The sequence below is a fragment of the Erythrolamprus reginae genome, chromosome 1, assembly GCF_031021105.1.
Source record: "Erythrolamprus reginae isolate rEryReg1 chromosome 1, rEryReg1.hap1, whole genome shotgun sequence".
Taxonomy (NCBI): Eukaryota; Metazoa; Chordata; class Lepidosauria; order Squamata; family Dipsadidae; genus Erythrolamprus; species Erythrolamprus reginae.
This window is the reverse complement of record NC_091950.1, coordinates 351,582,712-351,609,163: the sequence shown is the minus strand read 5'-3', so window position 1 is coordinate 351,609,163 and position 26,452 is coordinate 351,582,712. Positions and strand designations below refer to the sequence as shown.

General features: G+C 35.8%; 1 protein-coding gene across 2 annotated transcripts in view; it reads left to right on the top strand.

Moving 5' to 3' along the window:
* The window catches only part of KIF6 (kinesin family member 6), a 149,877-nt gene that overhangs the window by 95,507 nt on the left and 27,918 nt on the right, over positions 1 to 26,452 (top strand). For both annotated transcript variants that reach the window (XM_070734267.1, XM_070734266.1), the window contains 4 exons: positions 6,586 to 6,636; positions 20,156 to 20,237; positions 21,757 to 21,892; positions 22,280 to 22,374. In XM_070734267.1, coding sequence (XP_070590368.1) covers positions 6,586 to 6,636; positions 20,156 to 20,237; positions 21,757 to 21,892; positions 22,280 to 22,374 — 364 coding nt within the window. The remainder of the gene's footprint in view (positions 1 to 6,585; positions 6,637 to 20,155; positions 20,238 to 21,756; positions 21,893 to 22,279; positions 22,375 to 26,452) is intronic.

Here is a 26,452-nt window from a genome sequence, read left to right as displayed (position 1 = left end):
CATGGTTTTTGTCAATTAAGAAATAATTGACATATTTATATTATAATAATACCTATTCTAAATTCATGTATGTTCTTATGCCTGTTAATATTCTACAGATTATTGTGTTCATTTCCGTTTATACTCTAGCAGCTATATAAGAAAAAATGTTGCACTTGGGAAAAATATGATGGTTAGCATCTGTGGTTGGGCAAAAGAGTTGATTGCATTTTTGAGGTATGTATTTGGCTAGAGGTGTAACCTTTATAATGACCTAGTGGTTGAATATCATATTTAAATGGACTATTATTCTAACTGACCAATATACAACTCTTTTTTGCAACCATAACTGAAATAAATGGGTTTACCACAGATAGGTCTAAAATGTGTTAAATAATTTTGTTTTTAAAAAATATTATACTTTCAAGCAGACAGCAGATATTGAGATGGAGAGATCAACCATTCAACTCTTTTCTGTTGCACAAATCCTGAAGAAAGAGTAAATTACATGTAATCACAATCATAATCTTGTTAAAGAGCAAATACCATCCAGAGAAGATTGAGATGTCACATATTGCAAAACAGTTATAATGAAAATCTGTCTCTAGAAATTAACATGACCCTCACCTTTAAAATGCAATGCACGAGGGTCGCCCAGAAAGTAATGCACCACATTTTTTTTCTCAGCCTGCAGTAATGGTACGAATGTGAAACTTTAATTATATATTAATTGAATTGTCAGGAGCGCGTGTGTAATTTTTGTGTTTCTTCAAACAGATAGCGTAGCTGCAGCAGTGTTTTGAAATGGCATCTGAAGAAACGCAAAATTTACACATGCACTCCTGACAAGTCAAATAATGTATATCTAAAGTTTCACATTCATACCATTACCATAAAAAAATGTGGTGCATTACTTTCTAGGCAACCCTCGTACATGAACTGGGAGTTTCAAATAATGATATATCCAAGAGGAAACTTAACACACACGCATGACGTTAATGTAGAGCAAAGAAAAAGTTTCCCTATTCTTCCTATAGCCCCTGCTGTCTCACTTGAAGGGCTCTAATAAATGATCATACAATCTCTTTTTGAAGACCTTCAGGTAAGAACTCATTTCTTTCACCTGGCAGCCTTTAACCATTTCTCACAATGCTTGGTTTCTGGACACCTCATAACTGCCTTAGCATTGCTCTAACTTGTTGTACAATTTGGCATTTTATAAACTGGTACCCATTTTCAGAGAAATGCGGTCAGGTAGAAGAAAGGGGAATAATTACTTCCCATAATCTGATTTACAGCATGTTTTTTTTTTAATTTAATCATCTGACTAACTCTGTTATCTCAAGCTTAACCTGTGTTTGACAAAGATATCCAAATCCTTTTCATACTTATTATTGCCAGGCCAGGTTTCACCACCCATTACTTATGCTTTCAGCTCTCAATATTCCTTTTTCACTTGGATTTTAACTGTCTTGCCTGATTGTTAGAGACACAAAAGCTTGCAATTGTTTTGCAAATTTTCAGTTGGGCTCTAATTGCATCAATATGGCTTTTGGATGCAATGTACCAGTTAATTAAATGTCCAATTACTGGAGAGCCAATATAAGCAGGCTGTTTTTTTAAGAGCCATATTTATTGCATGTTTTAAAAATGTTCTCAAGTCAACTGTTCTCAAGTCAATTGTTTTCTAAACATTTCAAATTCCTAAATGTAGATGAAACATTAATTTAACTGGCTCTTTGTTCTTAATTGAGCTAGAACTGAAACAAGGAATATGAGTCAGAGTATATGGGTTTTTTTAATGTTTGCTATTAAACATCTGTTTTTATTTATATAATACTGTATAATATTACGGATATAGAAGAGGGCATACTCAGTCATTCATAAATAATTTTTCAAAAGGAACTTGCTATTATCATCATGTTCTTTCCCCTACCTTCACTGTTTTGTACACACACACACAAACATACACACAGAGGTGTAGGTATGGATAAATAAAGCTCTCCTCATCTGGGATCTGATCCTGGAGAAGGAGGCCGACCTGGCATGTGTCACTGAAACCTGGCTGGGACCTGAAATTTGCCGAGCCGGGTTTCAGATTTGGCATCAGCCTTGACCTCAGGAAGGGAGGGAGGAGTGGCTATTATAGCCAGGGAGAGCCTTCGCCTACATAGACTCATTGCTCCAGAGATTGCGGGTTGTGAGTCCCTCCTGGTGAAGTTGGACTTAGGGGTTCAGGTGGGCTTGTTGCTCACGTACCTGCCTCCCAGCTGCGTGTCAACAGTCCTGCCTGTGCTGCTCGAGGAGGTAGCCGGGCTGGCGGTGGAGATCCCCAGACTTATTGTCTTGGGGGAATTTAACCTACCGTCACTTGGTGCAACCTCTGGGCTAGCGCAGGAGTTCATGGCCACCATGACAGCCATGGACCTGACTCAAGTAGTACAGGGTCCGACTCACGAGGGGGGGCACGCACCAGACATGGTATTCCTCTCTGAGCAATTGAGTAATGGTCTGAGACAAAGGGGCTTAGAAGTGTTGCCTTTGTCACGGTCAGACCATTTTCTACTGCGGCTTGACTTCCTGGCTCCAATCCTTCCCCGCAGGTAGGCGGAACCGACTAGGTGGTTCCACCCCAGATGCCTGATGGACCCAGAGGGCTTTCAAAGGGCACTTGGGGTTATTCCAGATGCACTCGTCCACAGAGTCTCTTGCCGTGGCCTGGAACAAGGGTGCGACGGAGGCTCTTGACTGGATTGCGCCATTGTGACCTCTCTGGCACCAGACCCCGTAGAGCTCCGTAGTTCAATGAGGAGCTCCGGGAGTTGAAATGCCAGAAGAGATGTCTAGAGAAGCGATGGAGAGTTGGCCTTCTCCGGGTCCCGTCAACGAAACAATGTCATCTGGCAGGGCCCAGGGGAAGAGCCTTCTCTGTGGTGGCCCCAGCCCTCTGGAATCAACTCACCCCAGAGATCAGAACTGCTCCCAGCCTCCTTGCCTTTCGCAAACTCCTAAAAAACCCTCTCTGCCGTCAGGCATGGGGAAATTGATTCCCCTGGGCTGTTTCATTTTATGTATGGTTTGTTTGGGATGCAGGACTGTTTTTTATAATAAGGGTTTTAAACTGTTTTTTAACCATTAGATTTGTACTATGTATTGTTGTTGTAAGCCGCTCCATGTCTCCGGAGAGGGGCAGCATACAAATCTAATAAAATAATAATGATGATGATGATGATGATGATGTAGGTCTTTGGGTCTTTTTCCATATAAGAATGATAGAATCTTGATGGTGTTTTGATAAGCTCCCACTCATCATCTTCAGATTGGTGCTTTCGATTTCATGCTAGGGTGATCAAAGCCCTAGCCCAAAGCTGAAAACACTACCCTAAAGATGACGAGTGGGACCTCATTGAAACATCACCAAGATTCTATCAATCTTACACGGGAAAAGACCTGAATATACAACATTTTAAAAATACATTTATTATTAGATTTATTAGATTTGTATGCCACCCCTCTCCGGAGACATGCTAGACAATTCTAACCAGTTATATTATTCAGTTTTCAATTACTGTCTGGACATCCTTCTAAATTACAAGTGGCAATTACAAATTATTTTTCTAAAGTTTTATTACTATTTTTATTCACCCATGCTTCAAAACTAAGTAATACAAAAAACTTTGTAATATCAATGTTTATTTCTAAATAGTATTTTAATACAGTGCATTAATAACTAAATCATTATTAATGATTTCGTTTCAGGTATAATTTCATGTAACGATGTAGTGGCCATTCCATAGTTTATGTTGGAAATTGCAATTATATATCTAGCAAATAAGATGATGTACACATATTTGCACCCGTATATGACATGTTTTATCATTTGCTCCTCCCAGACATTTCTCATTTGGCTTTCAGACATTTCTCATTTTTGCCTCCTTTTGGCCTCTTTTTCCTTTATAAATAAGTTTTCATGAAATTTTTCTCATGTCTACAGTATTAATTTTCATGTAACACCTGGAATAAATACATACTGTATATTTTAGCCACGAGAATAGCCATAATTAAGACTTATTCTAAAATGTTTTGTGGTCTCATATTTACCATATATGTTGTCCAGGAAGCTAGGAATTAGCATAGATTTTATAGCATTAACAACAACATTGCTTATATTGGTATATCTTTTCCTCTTCCAGCTATAATCCAGTGTAGAATATAAGTATGAAATCTTTTTATTTTTATGACAAGCAAACTGATTTGGGTTTTAGAGTTTAATCTATTCCTAAAGAAATGCTCTTTTTATTAAAAAAAATAAATGATAGATATAAAAATAATTTCTTCAATAATTGATTTAGATGGTATTTATCAAAAATGTATTCCTTATAAATGTTTCATATAAGGAATGAAAATTTATATAGAATATGTCTAGGAACTATTGAATGATCAAAAGAAAACCAAAAGATCAGATTCTTCATGTAAGTATGCATTCTATGCTTCTAGAGCAGTGACTTTCAACCTTTTTTGAGTTGCGGCACATTTTTTACATATACAAATTCATGGGGCACATTGAGCGGGGTGGAGTGGGGGGGCTTAAAAAAGTTTGGACAAAATTTTTTTCTCTCTCTCTCTCTTCCTCCCTTTCACTCTATTTCTATCCCTCTTTCTCTCTCTTCCTTCCTTCCTCTCTCTCTCCATCCCGCTTCCTTTCTCTCTTCCTTCCTTCCTCTCTTTTTTGCTCTTTCTATCTCTCCCTCCTTCCCTGCCTATCTTTCTCTCTCTTTCTTTCTTTCTCTCTCTTTCTCTTTCTCTCTTGCTTTCTCTCTCTCTCTCTCTTGCTTTCTCTCTCTCTATCTCTCTCTCTCTTGCTGAGCTTCGCTTCACACCTGACCATGTCTCGCGGCACACTAGTGTGCCGCGGCACACTGGTTGAAAAACACTGTTCTAGAGTATGTATTGCTAGCAAATTCACAGCCAGGCAAAATTTTGGAGAAGGGACTACCACTCAAATGAGAGGATGCATTATAACTTAATGGTAGAAAGAGATTGCGTTCCAAGCATTTCAGAATAAAGCAGCAGATATTACACACAATATAATAGTCCTTGGAATATGCTATTATTTATTAAGAGCCTCGGTGGTGCAGTGGTTAGAGTGGAGTACTGCAGGCTACTACTGTTGAATGCCAGCTGCTGCAATTTAGCAGTTCAAATTCAACCAGGTTCAAGGTTGACACAGCTTTCCATTATTATTATTATTATTATTATTATTATTATTATTATTATTATTATTATTATGTCAGTACAACACAGCAAACGAGATCACTATGCTGGATTTCGTATTTCATCACCAGTCGGGCGCTTCCCAAGCACCTATGACTGCATGATGTAGCGGCGAATTATGTTTGCCGATCCCAGTAAAGCGGCCTTTTGCAATTGACAGACGGAGATTTTGTCAATTCCGATGGTTTTCAAATGTCCGCTGAGATCCTTTGGTACTGCGCCCAGCGTGCCAAGTACCACTGGGACCACTTTCACTGGCTTATGCCAGAGTCGTTGCAGCTCGATTTTTAGATCTTCGTATTTCACTAATTTCTCTAGCTGCTTCTCCTCAATTCTGCTGTCTCCTGGGATTGCGATGTCGATGATCCATACTTTCTTTTTCTCCATGATCACAATGTCTGGTGTGTTATGCTTCAAAATTCGGTCAGTCTGAAGTCTGAAGTCCCACAGTAGTTTTGCTTGCTAAACTACTACTACTACTACTACTACTACTACTACTACTATTATTATTATTATTATTATTATTATTATTATTATTATTATTATTATTTATTAGATTTGTGTGCCACCCTTCTCTGAAAACCTGGGGCATTCATCCTTTTGAGGTGGTAAAATGAGGACCTACATTGTTGGGGACTGTACTCTGACTCTGTAAACTGGTTGAAGAGGCTGTAAAGCAGTGTATATGTCTAAGCGCTATTGCGATTACTAATGGATAAGCAACTAGAAAAAAAAATAATGGATTTTTGCTTTCATTTATGAAAACTGCAGCAAGACTATTATATGCTCAGATGTGGAAAGATTCAATAAAAGAATGGTTGTAGAGATGACAGAATTTACCAAAACAGTTTAATTAGCTTTCTTCATTAGAAAAAATAGTACATTTATGATTGCCTGGAAACCCATATAGACTTTTTGCAGGAAAGAGAAAAAAATCCATTTATGATTTGTGGTTTGATGATTTAAAAAAACCCTGGATAATAGAAAAAGTAAGCCTTTTTGTAATCATAGTAATTTGAATAAGATATAATTTTGAGTGAGATATAATTTTGTAATTGTGGTTATATTTCTTGCAAAGGAAATCAGAAAGTGTTTCAATTTTTTCGCTGTGTAAAATGAATATATCCAATAATAGCTTTTGATGGATAGGAGGCTATAAATGCCCCACTTGTTTGTTACATGTTTTGTCTTTTGAATGTTTATTGTTGGTTTTGTTTTGTGTGTTTAATAAAAATGAATGGAAATATTGTAGAATGTATCCAATGTTATTTAAAAATAGGTATGAGAGATGCTGAAAGTTCTCTTAAGTGATTTGAATTCTGATTTTTTCAGATCATCTGAAAGAAGAGATAATCCAGAGGCACATGCAAAAGGCAGCACAAGGTAAATATAATATTCCATAAAATATTTTCCCCAATGAAATTTGTAAAGGTTTAACTTTACAAATAAATTTGTTGCCTGGATTAATTGGAATTACTTGAAATAAGAACAGTATTTTAGGTAAAATATTCATCTTTATTGTTGATATTCTACCTAAAAGGGAAAGTTGAAGATTATTCCATGTTTCCAAATCTTTTTTAATCTGGGCTAACAATTTAGTGTAACTATCTTTTTTTAGAGATGATGCTTTAGAGGTTATCCAGACACCCAAGTATTTTACCTTCTTTACCACCTTCATCTTTGTTAAAGTTTCTAATTGGCTTATCTGCTCCACGGTTATGTTTTTTGTTATCATATGTGTTTTAGATTTATTGATTTTTAACCCAGCTACGCTGCCAAATTCCTGTATCGCATCCATTAATTTAGGTATCCTTGTCAGAGGTTCCTCTGGGATGAAAACTACATCATCAGCAAATGCTTCGACTTTGTAAATTTCTTTTCTAATCTTTAAACCTTTTATTTCACTATTTTGTGTTATCTTAATTAACATTGTTTCGAGTGTTAATATGTGTTAAATAAAAGAGGGGAAATGGGCAACCATGTCTAACTCCTTTACATATCTCTAATTTGTCAGTTTGTTCCCCATTTAGTATAATTTTAGCTGTTTGTTTGACATACCGTATATACTCGAGTATAAGCCGAGTTTTTCAGCCCCAAAAATGGGCTGAAAAACACAACCTCGGCTTATACTCGGGTCATTGACAAAGTCACCACACGAGGGCGCCATTGCTTGAGCCAAAGCGAGGAGGCACCAGCTTTTGTCCCCTCTCGCATGCCGTAGTTCCTCTCCCTGGCTCAAGCAAGAGGCAGCCATTTGCTCCAACCAAGAGGGGGAAAAAGCAATGGTGAGTAACTATTCCTTGCTCTCTCTGCATTGCCCTTAGTTGGATTAAAAAGGCCCCCTGCTGTCAGATTCTCCTCCCCCTCCTTTGAAAGGATTTAAACTGTTTAAAAAATGGTATTTTGTGGTAGTTGCTGTCCTAGCTTGGATAGGATCTAATAATGTGTTATGAGGCAGAGCTAGACAGGAATTCTTTTTCTATCTGTCTATCTTTCTATCTATCTATTTTTCTATCTATCTATCTATCTATCTATCTATCTGTATCTATTTCTATCTATCTATCTATCTATCTATTTTTCTATCTGTCTGTCTGTCTATCTATCTTTCTATCTATCTATTTTTCTATCTATCTATTTTTCTTTCTATTTATCTATCTATCTATCTGTATCTATTTCTATCTATCTATCTATCAATTTTTCTATCTGTCTGTCTGTCTATCTATCTTTCTATCTATATCTATCTATCTATCTATCTGTATCTATTTCTATCTATCTATTTTTCTTTCTTTCTATCTATCTATCTATCTATCTGTATCTATTTCTATCTATCTATCTATCTATCTATCTATCTATCCATCTATTTGGTTTTCTATGCTGATAACCTCACAGCAGCTAATGCTGAAGCTCTTCTTTGGATACACTTATTTATTTGTTTGTTTGTTTGTTTATTTATTTAATTGGATTTGTATGCAATTCCTCTCCAAGGACTCAGGGTGGCTCACAGCATATATAAAAACAGAACAATAATGTAAATCCAATTAATGATGAGAAGGAATCCAGTTTTGAAGGATTTTAACTCTTAGGTTTTAGCTTTGTTCCTGATCGAGCTACTTTTTTTACTTTTTAATTTATTGTTAATATTGTTAATTTGTTTACCCTCTTTTAAATTTACAGAGCTAGTTTACTGGTTTTCTTTAAAATAAATATTCTAAAACATGTCTCAATTAATGTAATTTTATTGTTTTCCATTTTTATAAGTTACCAGTAGCCACTGCATTTTCTAACCTCGGCTTATACTCGGGTCAATACGTTTTCCCCGTTTTTGTGGCAAAAATTGGTGCCTCGGCTTATACTCGGGTCGGCTTATACTCGAGTATATACGGTATATGGAATCGATCAATTTGAAAAAATTGGATCATGCTGATTTATGCCTATGTTTGTTTTTGTTAAACGTTATCCTGGGATGAACTATGACACTAAAATCTATGAGAGCAGACGAAGAAAGCAAGTGCAATCAAATGTTTGCAAACATTCCCTTAAACACATGGAGCTTTTTCAAATATTTATGATTTTCATTCTTCTCTGAAACTGTTGTAGGAAATACTACATGGAATAAATGTTAAGCCCTGAGTCTGCGGAGAGGGGCGGCATACAAATCCAATTAATAATAATAATAATAATAATAATAATAATAATAATAATAATAATAATAATAATTAGTAGTAGTAGTAGTAGTAGTAGTAGTAGTAGTAGTCTGTTTCAGGATCACACATAATTGGCAATTTTGAGCACATAATGTATGTGTCATTACTATAATTTGGTAAACTTCCTTTATATATCCTTTATATATCCACAGTGTAACACTATGAGCTGATATTTATTTTGTGTGGTCATTTGCTTAGTGTGCTCTGGGAAACGAAATCAAGTGTTTATTCTTCTGATTTATCTTGATAACTATAAAAATATGACATAATAATGAAAGAAACTCTTTTTAGTAAACGTAATTATATTTTAAAATCACAGGATAAAATTCAAGAAAATGTTGTTTCCATTGGAGAGCTTGGTATTAATGTTTTTAGTTATCTTTGTCATTTATTTTAATTGCCTTTCAGGATGGAAACAGATTACAAACATTTTGAATAATAACAATCTATTTTCTCAGTGAAATATCCTTAGGATGCAGAATTTTCATTTAACAATAGTTTTATATTCAACCATTTCTGTTTTTTTAGAAAAATAATTTATCTAGAGATTCTTCTCGTGCCATCTCTGCATGCCAGATGACTGATGCCTAGATAAATGATTGGCATTTCCTAGTAACATACACCTGCAGGATATTATTCTATATCTGCTCCTACTCAGAATAAGAATAAAAAGTATTGTGGTCCTATTCTCAGCTTTTTGAAGGGATAAGAACCAACTACAATTGTATCAAAGTTACCAAATTGTTGTGGATGACAAGATAATCCCAATGTTTGTTAAATATTGGTAACATTTAATACATGAGTGATTTTCTGCCAAATGTCCTTCAGTTCAATTCCTGGTTGAGGATTTGAAGCCCATAGCATAACATCTAACTATCTATGTCCCATAAAGTAAAATTGTGATAAGACTGGTCACATAATGTCTCCTTCCTTATAGTCAATAAAATAGAAAACAACACAGGAGATATACAGTATTTTTTAAAAAAACAAATTTTCTTCTCTCCTGAAAGGTAGTGGTAGAGCTAACAGAAAGTCCTATACCTAGAGGCATGACATTATAGCACATCTTTATTAGGTGTGATCTGAGGATTAAGGGAAAGTGAACTGTGTATACCATTTTGATAATTTTAAGTCTAAAAGATCTATGGATACGTGGAAGGCTAATGAACTTCTGAGTCCAGCCAATTAAGTCATACTTCTAAGAGGATTTGTCTGTCACAGATATTGGTTGCTAGTCAGATTGAAATAATTAATTAGATACAATTAGAATTTTGACCAAGAAATGAGGAACCTTTGTCTTTGGATATCCACATCTGTTGTAGACTACAGGTCCCTAGTAGATAGGATTAAAACAGATACCCTGTTTCCCCAAAAATAAAACGTACCCCAAAAGTAAGGCATGTCAGAGGTTTTGCAGAATTTGCTAATATAAGGCACCCCCCGAAAATAAGGCATAGTCAAGTTTACATATGGTACGGTGGAAAAACATACGGTACCATTCAAAGCTGTTCATAGCAGTACCGTAATAATGTGGCATCCCCTGCTGGCCCCTTCCATCACTTTGTACCGTCCAGTACAGCAGACACAGTCTGCTGCTGTCTCACCGCCATTACAGTCTCCACTACAGTGCGTTGACTGTAGTTCCTCTGGTGGCCAGAAGCTGCAATAGCAGGAATATACTGTTGTACCATATAAGTGCCGTCGTTTGTGTGTGTGGGTGCCATACTGACAGGTACCGTACCGTAATCAGTGTACCATACGGTACACTTTCTTTGGGGGTGTCAGCTTTTCTGCCTGTGAATTTGTCTTATTTGAGAAATATAAGGCAACCCCCGAAAATAAGATGTAGCACAACTTTTGGAGCAAAAATTAATATAAGACAGTGTCTTATTTTCGGGCAAACATGGTAGTAGCAGATACAGTGTGTATTTGTCCGTGTGTGTGTGTGGATAAAATCTTTGTTTGAGTCATCTTTTTTTCTATTTCTGATACTCTCTTATTTCACTAGTCATAGACAGCAACAGAAGAGAGAGTTTTGTAAAACTTAGTTAAGAGCTTTCTTAAATTAGTTGAGAGAGATATATGGTCCTAAGGTTGCAGATTTTTCACCTTAGTTTACCTCTAAAAAAATTGAAAACATTTCCCTAATATTTATTAATATTGCTGTGATATATTTATATATTATTGCAAAACATTTTCATTTCATCATCAGAGACTATTTTTTGTAAAGGACATTCATCCTGCAATAAGAACACTTTATCAAATATGGAAATACACGTGAACTCATTCCCCCACCCCCTCATTTTTGTTGAACAAGTGACAAGGTCACATGCAACTCAGAGGCCAAGAGGAAGTTATGGTGGAGCAGCAACATGTGGGAGTGATGGTTGTGCATGTGAAGACTGAATATGAGTTGGATTCATCTCCTTATTTCACAGTTAATTTCATTTCAGTGCTTTCGTACTTTCTGCTATTCTGAATATTTGTCTTTCAAATTGAAATAATAACAATCCACATCTCTCTATGTTAGCTAAATATTTAGCTAAATATTTATAGCTATTGTTTATCATCACTTTCAAAAGTGACTCCTAGAGGCATTTTAGAGATTTCCTCCTATATAAAAATATTTTTCCCCAATATTTCTGTGTGTAGAATAAAGTAATTGGCATTACTTACCCTCAACAGTTACTCTTGGAATTCTGAGACTAAAAAAATAGGTTGCTCAGATGATGTTTGTTAATAACATAGATTTTCCATTAATTCTGTACCAAGATTTTGGTAACATATCTGGATATGCACCTCAAAACATTCCATAAATATTTTGCCTTAGGGGAAAATAGAATTTATTCTGACTGATTTAAATCTTAAAGGCTTCTTATTTCTTCAGTGCCATAGCAAATGAGTTTTATTGGCAGGGAATCTGAAAAAAACAGTGGTGCAAGGAAAAATAAAAGGGCATAGAAAGTAAATTTAATTAATTAAAATAATTGCTTGTGTGTTAAATTGAACACTAATTCATGATTCAGGCACAGGGATAGGGAGCAACATGTTCATGTACCCTATAAAAACAATTGTAATAATTATGTGCTTTAATTAGATATATGAAAGTAAATATTAATCTAATATAATGTATAATTATAATTCTTAAATTTATGTGCCATCCATCTTGCAGTTTGTGGGAATTCTGGATAGCTTACAATTAAATGTGTTAACCAATAATTTTGATTTACCAGAATAAGTTTGAGAAAACTGGCATCTGGGACAAGGCCAATGAGAACCTAAGTTAACAAATATGTTAATAGCTTTAATTAGCAATAGTGTACTTCTAGTCAGCGTTCATTATCAATAGTGTTCACACTAATGTTTTACAGCTATTGGCTTTAAACTGACATTTCTCACATGTGTTGAGACTACAGTTCCCAGAAGTTACAGCCAGAATGGCAGGGTTTTTAGAAGTTAAATTTGCATCATACTTAAAGGCATAAGATTGGCAAAGACTATTATGTACATTAGAATATTTATTAAAATTCTAAAATTTTCAATAAACTAAAAGTATAAAATAAATTCATTATAAAGGCGAGGTAAGGATGAATGGAAGTGTTCCACTGAATTTTATATATAGCACTACTTTTCTAGCTTATGTCAAATTTCAGAGAAAATTATGGCTGCCTCAGTAGTTACCAAGGCTTCCTCATTATTTGTGATAATGCTTTGGATCCAGTAAATAGATACCTTGAGGAAAATTCCTTCCTGTAATTATATTATCAAGTTGTAATATGGCATTATTCAATAAAGAAAAATTGATCTACTCTTAAATGATATACATGTACATATTACATATTTTATTATATAACCCAGCTACCGTGCATTTTCATAGATTTACCAGTGTCCGGTGTCCATCTAAACAAATGGAACACTTTTGATGTAATTGCGGATAAATTCTAGTGGTTGGTGTAGATATATAAACATATCAACTACAGTAGTTGCTCAGAGGTGAAGATTTATATCTAAAAGTTCAGTCTTGAGTAGTGTCTAAGCAAGACACATGATTGTACATGTATATTAAAAAACATTGATTCATTATAAATTCAGATTAAAGTTGATTAAATCTCTCAAGTCTATGAAAGTTGCATATAATTGAGATAAGCAATGCACATTACAGAGTCATTTAAATTTTTTTAGCAATTTAAAATGTCAGCCTCACTAAATTAATTTTTCTATAGTATGTGTTATAATTTCAGTTGTAATGTTTCCTTTCTAATTTGTTCTAGTTTTTTTTTCTTTGCATCTCTAATACATTCTTTCCCAGTATATATTGTTATATCATTCCTTTCCCTTTTCTTTTTTCTTTTTATCAACTACGTTATCATTTCTTCCTTTCTTCCCCCCCCCCTATCTTCTAGTTTCTACCAACAATGTCCAAACATTTGTTTACTGTGTCATCTATTGTTTAAATTTGGTGATTTTATCTTCTCCCTCCCTCTTCCCCTCTCTCTCTCTTACTGCTTTCTACCTACAGCTCCCTCTGAGCCTCCATTTGTTTTTCCTGTCTCTTTTCCCACTGTTGTTCTATTTTGTTTCCATTTCTGTTTCTGTATCTAATATATTTTATTTATTATTCAGCTTAAGTGAAACTAAAATAACTAAAAGGTGAAATAGGCTGGAAAACTAGCACCAACTCCACTGCACATGTCTCAGTTTAGAAAAAAGATAACATAGGAATCTGAGCCTTCTCCCATTCACATTCTACATTTTTTTAATTTTTATTTTTCTCCACATATGCATCCATACATATACCATAATTCATAACAAAATACACATAGTATACATTTCTATACAATAAACCCTAAATCCATTCCTGTGAATATTTCATCTAATTCTGTCATTTTTAAATTGATACCCTCCGTTTAGTATCTTTATCATATCTTGACTGCAATTGCATTCTCATATAACAATCCATCTTTATTCCTTGTTTCTCCAATTCTTGGGTATATTTTAATTCCTCCTTATCTGTTAGAATATCTTTATATTGTACATTATTCCCCGGTTAAGTCTATTCAGATAAATTAGTGTTTCTATTGTTGATAACCAATATGGTATTTTCAAATAGTGTTTCTATTTTATCTTTCCCCACACTACATTCAAAGAGTTCCTTATACAATGTCTCTGGAAATAGCAATGTGTTTTACTTTTTTCATACCATATAAATGCATGCCATCCTATTTGTAAATCATGTCCCTCCAAAACCAAAATTCTTTTGTTTCTTAACAAAATCCATTCTCTCATCCATGTCAATACTGTAGCATTATAATGTAACTCCCAATTTGGAAGTCCAAATCCACATCAAAGTCTTGCATCTTGTAGCATTTTTATATTAATCTTCACCTTTTTTTCTTTGCCAAACAAACTTCAATTATCATTTTATAGAAACATAGAAACATAGAAGTCTGACGGCAGAAAAAGACCTCCTGGTCCATCTAGTCTGCCTTTATACTATTTTCTGTATTTTATCTTAGGATGGATATGTGTTTATCCCAGGCATGTTTAAATTCAGTTACTGTGAATTTATCTACCACGTCTGCTGGAAGTTTGTTCCAAGGATCTACTACTCTTTCAGTAAAATAATATTTTCTCATGTTGCTTTTGATCTTTCCCCCAACTAACTTCAGATTGTGTCCCCTTGTTCTTGTGTTCACTTTCCTATTAAAAACACTTCCCTCCTGGACCTTATTTAACCCTTTAATATATTTAAATGTTTCGATCATGTCCCCCCTTTTCCTTCTGTCCTCCAGACTATACAGATTGAGTTCATTAAGTCTTTCCTGATACGTTTTATGCTTAAGACCTTCCACCATTCTTGTAGCCCGTCTTTGGACCCGTTCAATTTTGTCAATATCTTTTTGTAGGTGAGGTCTCCAGAACTGAACACAGTATTCCAAATGTGGTCTCACCAGCATTCTATATTATTTATTTCTTTTAATATTTTTTCTCTAATCTTACTAGTATTGTTGAGAATAAAAACAAGAATTGTGGCAGTATATTCACCTTGATATTCTTCCCATCAGTGATAATTGAAGATTTTTCCATTTTTCCAGATCTATTTCAATTTGTTTCTTTAATATATAATAATTATCTTCCTGAATTATCATACATCTAGCTGTTCATTGAATCCCTACATATTTTACTTTTTTTGTGATCTGCACATTTAACTTTCCAACTAATTCCTTCTTTTGTTTTTCCATTATATTTTTCACTAAAAGTTTTGTTTGTGTTTATTAATTGTGAATCCTGCCATTTCTCCATATTTTCCAATTTGATGTATTAATTTAAGTCTAGTCTTTAAAGGTTCTTCCAATATGAACACCAAGTCATCTGCAAATGCTTGTAGTTTGTATTCCACTCCTTTAATTTTCATTCCTTTTATATCCTCACTTTGTCTTATACTTCTGGTTAATACTTCCAATGTCATCACAAATAACAATGATGATAAAGGACATCCTTATCTTGTTCCCACATTCTACGTTTGAGTGGCTGAGTAAATCTCAAGATGTTTCTGTAAAGATGTAGGAAAAGACCATGAACAAATAGTGTTCTTGTGGGATCACAAATAGATTGAACAGGGCCCCAGCAAAAATGCTGCAGATCTTAGGTTCAGCAGGTCTGATTTATAATACTCTTGAAGTTGAAATTTGGTGAGGTTAATGTTATTTTACTGGCATAGTATTCTCTAAATAAATATCCTTTTCAGTTGGTGATTGGCCAAGTTCTAAGAATGTTGCTGCTGTAGTTCTTGAAAAATAGTTGTGATAAAATCTAATAACTATGTTGTGGGTTTTTTTCGGGCATAAATGAAAAGCAGAACAGAAAAACAATTTAAGAATCTTATATACTATGGACTTGTATATCTTAGGTTTATACAAAATGTTCCTGATGCAGGGAAAGTTAGGCAATTTCCAAATGTGACTTTTTCACACACATGGCCATAAAAATGTCTCAAAACTATTCATTCTTTTTTTTTAACTCTTTGAATCTCTTTCAAAGGTTTTGGGAGAGACACTGTTTCTAGCAGATGCAAGAACATTGTACTAATGGGGCTTTTTTAATCATCTTGAAAGAAGGAACAAAGACTAATTCCTTTGAACAAAAATATTCACATGGAAGACAATCAAAAAGTCATTTGAAGGATTTTTAGAAAATGCTTGAAAACTAGTGTGGGGCAATTCAGAAAAACAACATGTTGTTAGCATGAAATCAAACTTTATGGTATGTAAACTATAACAATAGGAACAAAACAGCTCTATTAGACAAAAATAAAGTAAGAAGCATAAAAAGAAGTTTGTTTGCCAACAAGTATGTTTTCAGTTTTGCACTGTCTTGTTAGCATAGTGCTTTTCTGAGTCTAGAAAGCAAAGGGTTCCTTATTTTTACTCACCGTATATTATTGAGTGTCTTTTGCAAAGTTTTCACAATGTTACAATGTCTGTAGTTTGTTCAAATGTCTTCCCAAAGAATTTCTAATACAGTTAAGCTTGCTTTCCTTTTTCATTTTTTTAGTTGTAGTAATGTAGTAAAAATAACATTTACAATAAATGTAAGCCTGAAAAATTATGTGAGATCTTCATATGCTTGTCCCAGATCTGATTATTAGTTGTTAATATTTGATGAACGACTGGCACATTTATGTATTTCACCTATATTAATTTATCCCTCAAATATTGTACATGACTTTGGGAAACCAACAAGAAATAAATTACAAATAGCATGAATAGCATCTGAGCAACTGAACTATTAACACTAAAAATCACCCAACTAACACAGCCAATGGGTTCACCCACACCACCAGGGAATCAGGCTTGTTGGCAAAAGCAGGTCTTTATTTTTATTTATTTTTATTTATTTATTTTGTCCAATACACAATGAGGGTTTTAGTGGGTATATATCAATATACACATAGTAAAATACACGATGAAGGTTATAGAGGAGATACTCATAGTAAAATATATCTAAGAAATAATAGAAAAGAAGATATAGGAATAGAATATATCAATGAAAGAATAGAAGAAGAGATATAGGAATAGAGCAAAGGTATAGGAGATATAGGAGAGCAATAGGACAGGGGGCGGAAGGCACTCTAGTGCACTTGTACTCGCCCCTTACTGACCTCTTAGGAATCTGGATAGATCAACCGTAGATAATCTAAGGGTAAAGTGTTGGGGGTTTGGGGATGACACTATGGAGTCCGGTAATGAGTTCCACGCTTCGACAACTCTGTTACTGAAGTCATATTTTTTACAGTCAAGTTTGGAGCGGTTAATATTAAGTTTAAATCTGTTGTGTGCTCTTGTGTTGTTGTGGTTGAAGCTGAAGTAGTCGCCGACAGGCAGGACGTTGCAGCATATGATCTTGTGGGCAATACTTAGATCTTGTTTAAGGCGTCTTAGTTCTAAACTTTCTAGGCCCAGGATTGAAAGTCTAGTCTCATAGGGTATTCTATTTCGAGTGGAGGAGTGAAGGGCTCTTCTGGTGAAGTATCTTTGGACATTTTCAAGGATGCTAATGTCTGAGATGCGATATGGGTTCCAAACAGATGAGCTGTATTCAAGGATGGGTCTGGCAAAAGTTTTGTAAGCTCTGGTAAGTAGTGTGAGATTGCCACACTACGTAGGATTAGGTTTACAACTCTTGAAGCCTTCTTGGCTATATTGTTGCAGTGGGCTTTGGCACTTAAATCTTTAGTTATTAGTATATCAACGTCATTAACCGAGTGGGGATTATCTGTGATAATTTGATTATTCAGTTCGTATTTGGAGTTCAGATTCTTCTTCCCAATGTGTAGGACAGAGCATTTGCTAGTTGAGATTTGGAGTTAAAACCTTGCAAAAAGCTGGCAGGATTGGGGCGAGTCTGAAGGCAGATGCCAAACAGAAAAAGCTCCCTGTCTTAAACTGCATTTATTGCATTATTGTTGACCTACATATGTTCCTTAGCAGATGCTGATTGGGCATCTCTTTGTAAATTTTATGTAATATTTCAGACTGAGAAATCTGTCTCATGAACGTTTGGATTTTAAACTTTTAAAAATACATAGCTTTAAAAAAAAAAAACATTAGTGCCTTTTTTCCAAAAGCTCACACAGTATACATAACATACCTTCCTACTCCTTCTCCATAAACATGGAGTAGCTTGAAGTGAGTTAGCTCAGAAACACCAGCAACCGGGAAAACCTTAGCTGCCCTGTTGAAACATAACGTGAATGTTAGTCTTCATATTCCTAGTTTAACTTCATTATCCTGGCTATCACATTGATAATATAAAACGACATATAGTTTTGCTTAGGACAAAAGCAGATGGCAGGAGATGTTGTCCAAAGATGATTTATTGGAATTTGTCAAGTTTTAATCGCCTTCAAAAATCATACCTCCTCCATAAGAAACCATCTGACAAATAGAAACACATTAAAATGTTCTTTAAATATTTTAAAGTAGCTGAAATGCTTTATAAGAGCTCTACCTAAAGCTGATTCATTTCTTCTGGATCAGAATAGCCTCTTTTATCTGTCACCTTTTGTATGCGTGCGCGCTGATTAGATTTGTGTATTTTAAATGTGAACTGTTTTTAATTATAAAATTAAGTTTTACAAATAAGTTTACATCACTTATATCAGGAACAAGTAATTGGCTTTGATTTTTTTTAAAAATCAACTCTTTCCTTTGAATTCTGGAGAAGACTTTCCCCCCATTCTTTGGAATTCTGCTGTTTGAAAGGGAGGAGAACATTGAGTGCCTTTCTTGTTTCAGACCTGATATAAGCTGAGCCATACTGTCTGGCTGACCCATTGCCAGTAAGGTACAGGAAACCCTTTCTGAAGTCAGAAATGGATGCCAGCTTTTATTGTCCTCCCTCTCATCATGAATCTAACCTTCATATACATTTTTCCTGTTACAGTTTGAAAAAAGGAGCTTATTTTTGTGACCTTAACTTATCTGGGCTTTTCCATTTCCATTTGGCACATCTGACTTCCTTAAAAACTAGCTGCAACAGTTCAATGGCTATTTTGCAGAGGCAGGAAAGACTTTCCAGTTGAGCCAATACTCACCAATATTTCTAATATTTTCAGAGCTTTTTATTGTTTCTATTGTAAACCTCTACAGCAGTCAGTATTATTTTTGTGAACTTTTTAAAAATGTTTAAAATAAAATAGTTTATTTCTTCCATTTACTAGGAAATAAAGCACATAGGGACCGCCTTCTGCTGCACGAATCCCAGCGACCAGTTAGGTCCCACAGAGTGGGTTTTCTCCGGGTCCCATCAACTAAACAATGCCGCTTGGCGGGACCCAGGGGAAGAGCCTTCTCTGTGGCGGCCCCGGCCCTCTGGAACCAACTCCCCCCAGAAATTAGAATTGTCCCCACCCTTCTTGCCTTTCGTAAGCTACTTAAAACCCCCCTCTGCCGCCAGGAATGGGGGAATTGAGATTATTATTATTATTATTATTATTATTTATTCGATTTGTATGCCGCCCCTCTCCGAAGACTCTTTCCCCCTAGGCCTTTACAATTTTATGCATGGTATGTCTGTATATATGTTTGGTTTTTATATTAATGGGTTTTTAATCATTTTTAGTATTGGATTGGATTATTATTGTACGCTGTCTTATTATTGCTGTTAGCCGCCCCGAGTCTCTGGAGACGGGTGGCATACAAATCCAATAAATGAATGAATGAATGAATGAATGAATGAATGAATAAATAAATAAATAAATAAATAAATAAATAAATGAATGAATAAATCCTAGGTTTTTTCTCAGCAGCATCACTGGGAGAAAGGCAAGATAATAATATTAAAAGCAAAATAATTTTGTTACAGACAAGTAAGAAGAGAATTTTAAGAGACAAATTGGAACAAATAATTAATATAGAATTAATACTATATAATGTATTTTTTATTGAACAAAAGGGAGACATCTTCAGCCATGAAAGTTCAGTGAATGACCTGAAGCCACACTTTGTCTCAGTCTACTTCATAGGTTGGCTGTGGGAAGAAAACTGGAAAGAGTATTCTATACATCACTCCATGCTTTTAATACCATTTCTTTCTTTTTTGGGAGGGGGGGGAAGAGAATAGAGAATTCCACAACTTAAATTGTGTCTTTGGCTTTATTTATCTAATTTCTAACATTGAGTAATTATAACTTGCAGCTGTAATCAGTCCTCGAGAAATGAATCAATCTGATCCAGTAGAAGAGTCACTTCGAACACAAATTGAACAGAAGAAAATAAGGTTCTCTGAGCTTATTATATGTTAAAAACTTAATTAAATGTGTATGTTTCTTATATATATTAGTCCACTGGAGAAGGGTGACCTATAAATGTATATAAAACAAACAAACAAACAGTAAATTGATGAATACTAATAATGTATATATTTCATATACTGTATGCTATTAAGTTATTTAAATACCTGTCTATACATGGACCATATTTCAGCAATGAGAAAACATAGATTTGGCTAGATTGTCAATCCAATGAAAAAAGATATGAAATGTTCTCTTGTCCCATATAATTAGTTAGTGACCCTTTTCAAGAAGAGTCTCCCCAAACTTTGGTGCCACTTGTTTGCTTTGGGTCTTTTGCTAAACTGGAACACAGAAATAGTGGGAAGCTGGCAAGAGAACAGCTGAACATTGTTCTAAAGGCAAAGACCAAAGATAGTTCAAGGTCAGAGCAGATGAGAAAATCCAAAGCAGTGTAGGGTGAGACAGAAATCACAGAACTATAGAGATCAAAGTCAGGCAAGCACTTCTATAGAACTGAACAAGCTTGAGTTCCCAGAGACCTTCTTAGATTTAGGGGCAATTTCTGGGAACAGACTTGGAGAGTTCCCGCTTACCAAAAGGGTCTAATTCAGAAACTTTATTCATTTATTCAGTGAGAATTTGGCCGCTTTGATAGGCATTTCTTTGACAGATGAGTAAGCTGCTAATATTTGACTATACAGTAATACCTCGTCTTACGAACCTAATTGGTTCCGGAAGGAGGTTCGTAAGGTGAAAAGTTCGTAACACGAAACAATGTTTCCCATTGGAAACAATGTAAAAGCAATTAATGCGTGCAAGGGGGGGGGAAATCCCAAAATGGTGCTCTACTGGGCGGCGCCGCCCGGCTGTCACCTTTTAAAACAGCCGGGGCGCTTCTCGGCGTTCTCCCGAACCCGAACTTTTCGGGTTCGGGAGGCCGCCGAGAAGCATCGATGCCCGCCTGTCACCTTCTTAAAATTTTCAGGTTCAGGAGGCCGCCGAGAAGCCCCCCTGCTGTTTAAGAAGGTGACAGGCGGGCGGCGGCGCTTCTCAGTGGCCTACAGAACCTGAAAAGTTCGGGTTCGGGAGAATGCCAAGAAGCCCCCCAGCTGTTTTAAAAGGTGACAGCCGGGGGCGGTGCCCAGCGGAGCACCTTTTTGCGATCTACGGTGGGTTCGTAAGATGAAAAAAGTTCGTAAGAAGAGGCAAAAATTTTCTGAACCCCGGGTTTGTATCTCAAAGTGTTCGTATCACGAGGGGTTCGTATCATGAGGTACCGCTGTATTTCTATTCATATCCTGCATGATACCTTTAGTAGACTTTATAATTTTTTACAAATAAAGAATAAACAAGAGAGAAATACCCAAGAAGGAATCAATCAATCTCCCAACTTGCAATGTGTGAGCAGGTAGCAAATGGTGAGAGATGTTCAGTTCAGTTCAGTTCTACAAAACAGCTTTTTGTTGCTTCTTCTGTAATAAAATTTTCTTTGCCATTTTGCAGTTATAAAACAATGTTTACTCGCTTGAAAGGGCTAAAGATAGAGATTGAACACTTGCAGCTCCTCATGGAAAAAGCAAAAGTGAAATTGCAAAAAGATTTTGAAGTTTGGTGGTCTGAGGAAACAAAAAGCTTGCAGGTATTGTAGGTGTCTTTATTTTCACTTTCAGAATAATTTTTACATTTGTCAGTTGAAAACAAGATTGGAATATCTGAGTTTGATAAAGTATTGAACACAAAAGCAGCAATCATTCCACTTCTCTAATGAAGTATTTTAACTTCCCAGATCTTAAACTATGTAAAATTCTAGGCAAGTGACTAATCATCTAATCAACTGAACTATGAGAAAGTTTGAAAGTTGAGTTTGTCATTTCAGTGCATCCAGATGTAGTGATATGAGATGCATAATATACATAAAATTGTGTGAAAAGTTAGAATTCAAAGTAAGGATTTCAAAATTTAGATTTCAACATTAATGAGATGAAAGCTAGCCCTTGGTTCATTCCTTATTCTATGGTTTCCTTAGAGCCAAGAAGAAAAGCCACTTTTGCAGAATTCAGCCAGTGTTCTAAAGACTCCTCCCTTGTTTTTTGAAGATCAGCAACAGGCAGATACTATCAGGTAAGATGGTTATCTTTCTGCATGTGTGTCTTCTGATATTTCTGTTTTTCTAAGTGAACATATTAGGTGAAACAATATACCAACTCTATACGATCATTGTCAGGGTTCCAAATAGTATTGAAAATTAAATCAGAGACTGAGGCAAAGTATTCCTCTAAGTTCCAATTTATTAGCAGAAGCATGTTGGCATATTTGGGATAAACCCGAATCTGAAGTCCTAGGGGTTTGTCCAGCCAGTTGAAAGTCCAATCCCTTGTCCCCACACCCCCAAGTCCATTACGTTGATCAAGTTTCATCTGCCAACTTGGCAGCAACTCCTATCTCCTTCCGTGCAGGTGTAGAAGTGTAAAGATACAGAATGATCTTTACAATCTAAAAGGAATTTGTTACAGCTACATGCAGATATTCCTCATGCAACAACCCCTCCCAAATTCCCACAGCTAAGAATACATTCTAAGATTGCATAAAGTGTGGCAAGCCAAAGACTCCAATTAAAATGGCTTCAGCCTGACACCCATTTTGTAAATCAACATATCTTTCATGCAATGAATCCATGTTGCGAATTCAAGAGTAGAATCATAGAGCTTGAAGATGTTCTAGTATAAGATGCAACCTGATTTCTCTTCTTAAATATCTCTTGCTCAAGTACTTTATATGTGACCTGACACAGAATAGATTGAAATTGTCACCTCTTATAATCTAGATATTATTTTTCTATTAGTCCAGACTAATGATTCATTTCATTTTTTTAATCAGTTATATGGCATTACTAGTACATACTTAACTATGAGTTTAATATCTGTACATTGTTTGCTATCAAACTGAGCTTCCTTTTAGTTATTACCTTAGGTGTGGAGTTTGTATCTTATTGAAGTACAGTGTTCCCTCGATTTTCGCGGGGGTTACGTTCCAAGACCTCCCGCAAAAGTCGATTTTCCGCGAAGTAGCGGTGCGGAAGTAAAAACACCATTTTTGGCTATGGACAGCCAAAAACTACCCCCACGCACCCGTTTTCAAGGCAGCGCAAGGAGCCGGGCTTGAAATTATGGCAGGGAGCGACGAAAGTGCGGAGGCTGGCAAAGATTGCTTTGAATGTCGGCTGCCCCCGCCCCCCCAGCGCCTCCGCCCCCCTCGCCGCTACCGCCCGCCCGCCCGATCCACCCCTCTCACCGGCTTTCTTCGGACACGGGTCCTCCTGCAGCAGCGCTGGCGGCTACGGCTTCTCATCCTCCTCATTCGGCCGGTAGCCGCTCTGAGCGCTTTGAGAATGCCTGCCTCGCCCCTCTCACAGTCCCTTAGCTGAGAGCACTTTCGTCCCAGCTATCAGCGAGGGGGCTGCAGGAGAGGTGGGGCAGGCGTTCTCATAGAGAGGGAGAGGGAGAAAGAGAGAGAGAGCAAGAGGGGGGAGAGTGGAAGGTAGAGAGAGAGAAAAAAAATGATAGAAAAAGGGAGAAAAAAGAGAAATGAGAAAATGATTGAAGCAGAGAATGACAGGAAAGAAAGAGAAAGAGAGAGAGAAGTGACTCTTGGTGATGTATTTCTTAAATTAATTTGTTAATCTGGTAAATATTTCCTTTCATTTTTTCATCCAAATAATTTTAAAATGAGCCTGGGTTTATGACAAGAGGCCACTCAAAACTTGTTCAGCTATGAATATATCTAAGGGCAGTAAAGTCTGGCCCATATTTTATGAACTAATAAATATGGATTTTATTTTATGTCTTTATTAGATTTCTAAACTCCCACAATCATCTGAATCTAAATCATATACAAAAATATCATGAATTACATAAAATGTCCAGAGATTAATTATGACAGATTTTACAGAAAAATTAAAACTACCTAATTCAAACAATGGAAACATTCCTGTGACATTCTGTCACCTAATTAAAAAAAGCTCCGTAGAAGACCTCTGCTTCACTTGCTTCCATAAGTCAAAAACTGTTAGGGCTAATGTACTTTCTTGGGAAAGATTGCTTCATAATATAGGAATCATCATAAAGAAGTTCTTCCATCTTGCTTGAGTTTTCTTGACTTCATGGCAAAGGAAAAATAGAAGCATTTTCCCCCTAATCTTGTTATCAGGTCAACCAGTTTTTTCATATAGAAGTCTGTCTTGAAAATGCCTTAAGTGTGCTGTACTATACAGGACTTCTAAATCAAAACCAGTTCTCTAAATTGCACATAGAATTTATGATAAGCCAGTGTATGACCTGCATCTCAGATATAAAATAATGCCTGAGCTTTTGCATTTTGAAACAACTGAAGTTTCTGAGTAGTCTATAAAACATACTGTTCTGTCGGGCTCTCTGGTAGAATCCTCCCAAAAATGCACAGGTACAAATTTCAGACACATACACGTTTGAAAATTCAAAACAATGTTCTTTATAATGAAAAGTCACTTAAACTAAGCCCTCTTTTGGTATAGCAAAGAGCACTGGTCTCCAAACAAACTGGTAATTTGTACAAGTCCCTTATCAGTTCTGTGATACTTAGCTTGCAGCTGTGAGGCAATTCACAGTCCTTCTTCTTTCACAAAGTGAAACACACTTTGCTCTGGTTAGTTTCAAAGCGGGGGGGGGGGGGAAAGCAGCACACAAAAGATCAAAGTCAGTAAAGCAGTCACGAAACACAATGATCAGATAATCCTCCACAATGGCCAAACCCACAGGCTGCTATTTATAGCAGCCTCACTAAATACCACAGCCCCACCCAACCACAGGTGGCCTCATTTTCTTTGATAATAATCTCTCAGTTGTTGTTGCCTATGCATCGCTCTCCTCATGTGTGGCTGTATCACTAACTCTTGTTCTGAATCCAAGGAGGAGCTAGATAATTGATCTCCTTCTGAGCTGTCTGCCACACTCTCCTCCTCCCTGTCACTCATGTCTTCTTGGTCAGAGGAGCCTTCATCAGCCGATTCCACCGGGGGCAAAACAGGCCTGCAGCATGTGGATGTCTCTTCCACATCCACAGTCCTTGGGGCAGGAGCTGGGCCAGAGCTAACCACAACACATACACAAATATTTAAGTTGTACATTTCATAAAGGTAAAGCAGTTTTAGTGCAAACAATGGTGAGAGGGAAGGGATGAACTATTGTTTTTTGGGAACTGAAAAATAGTAGTTAGCACTATTTAGTTAATACTCAGTGGTTAGTGGCTGTAGCCATTGCAGGATGTTATTTCTGACCACATTTTCTATGACAGTGCTACTATTCTTTCTTTCACTTTTGCACCAACTTTTTCAGTTTTTGTGATGACACGGTATTCAGCATATTAATAAAAACACTCTGGGATTCTGTGGTTCTGACGTTATATGCTGTTAACTGAGGATAATTTGTAAAACTTCCACACTTCTGAATTGTATAATTAAAACATATCACCAACTAATTTTGTAGTCTTTAACGAATAATATCAGCATAAGTTGGGCTGTAGCTTTCCTAATGTCAATTTTCCAGTCACTGTTACATCATCTTTCCACTCTTTCAATTTTTTTAAAGAGAATCATAATAGAAATCTATAGCTTTTGTGCTACATTAACTTTTATGTTTGGTCATAGTAAAAAAAAAGGATAATTTTATTTTGCATTTCTAATTTGCAAAATCTTAAAGTAAATTCTTCCCAAATAATTTTCAGGAAGTATAATATACCCTTCTAAGAAGGGCATGTTCATATAAAGCAAAAGGTGTCCCCATACATATTTATGGTAAATCCTTAATAAAGGAGTTCATCATATACTGGGAACATCTATGTAAAGAAGAAAAATCAGAAACTACAGTAGTGATTGCTGCTGTAAAAGTATGTAGATCGATATATTTTGTGGACTTCATTCCACCCTTGAACCAGTTCGTGTGACTTTTTTGATATTATAATTGTATGGAATGTCTAGAGATTAGGTACTAATTGACATACATATTTTTATGACTATAATTTAAATACATGGAGCAAGTAACACTTACTTTGGCAAACGTATTCATGACTAGGTATTTTTATTGTTGATTTTAGTCCTCATTTTTGGCTGCTATGTCTGTTAGAGGTTATGATTATGATGCATGTTGAAGATAAGAAGCCAAGCCAT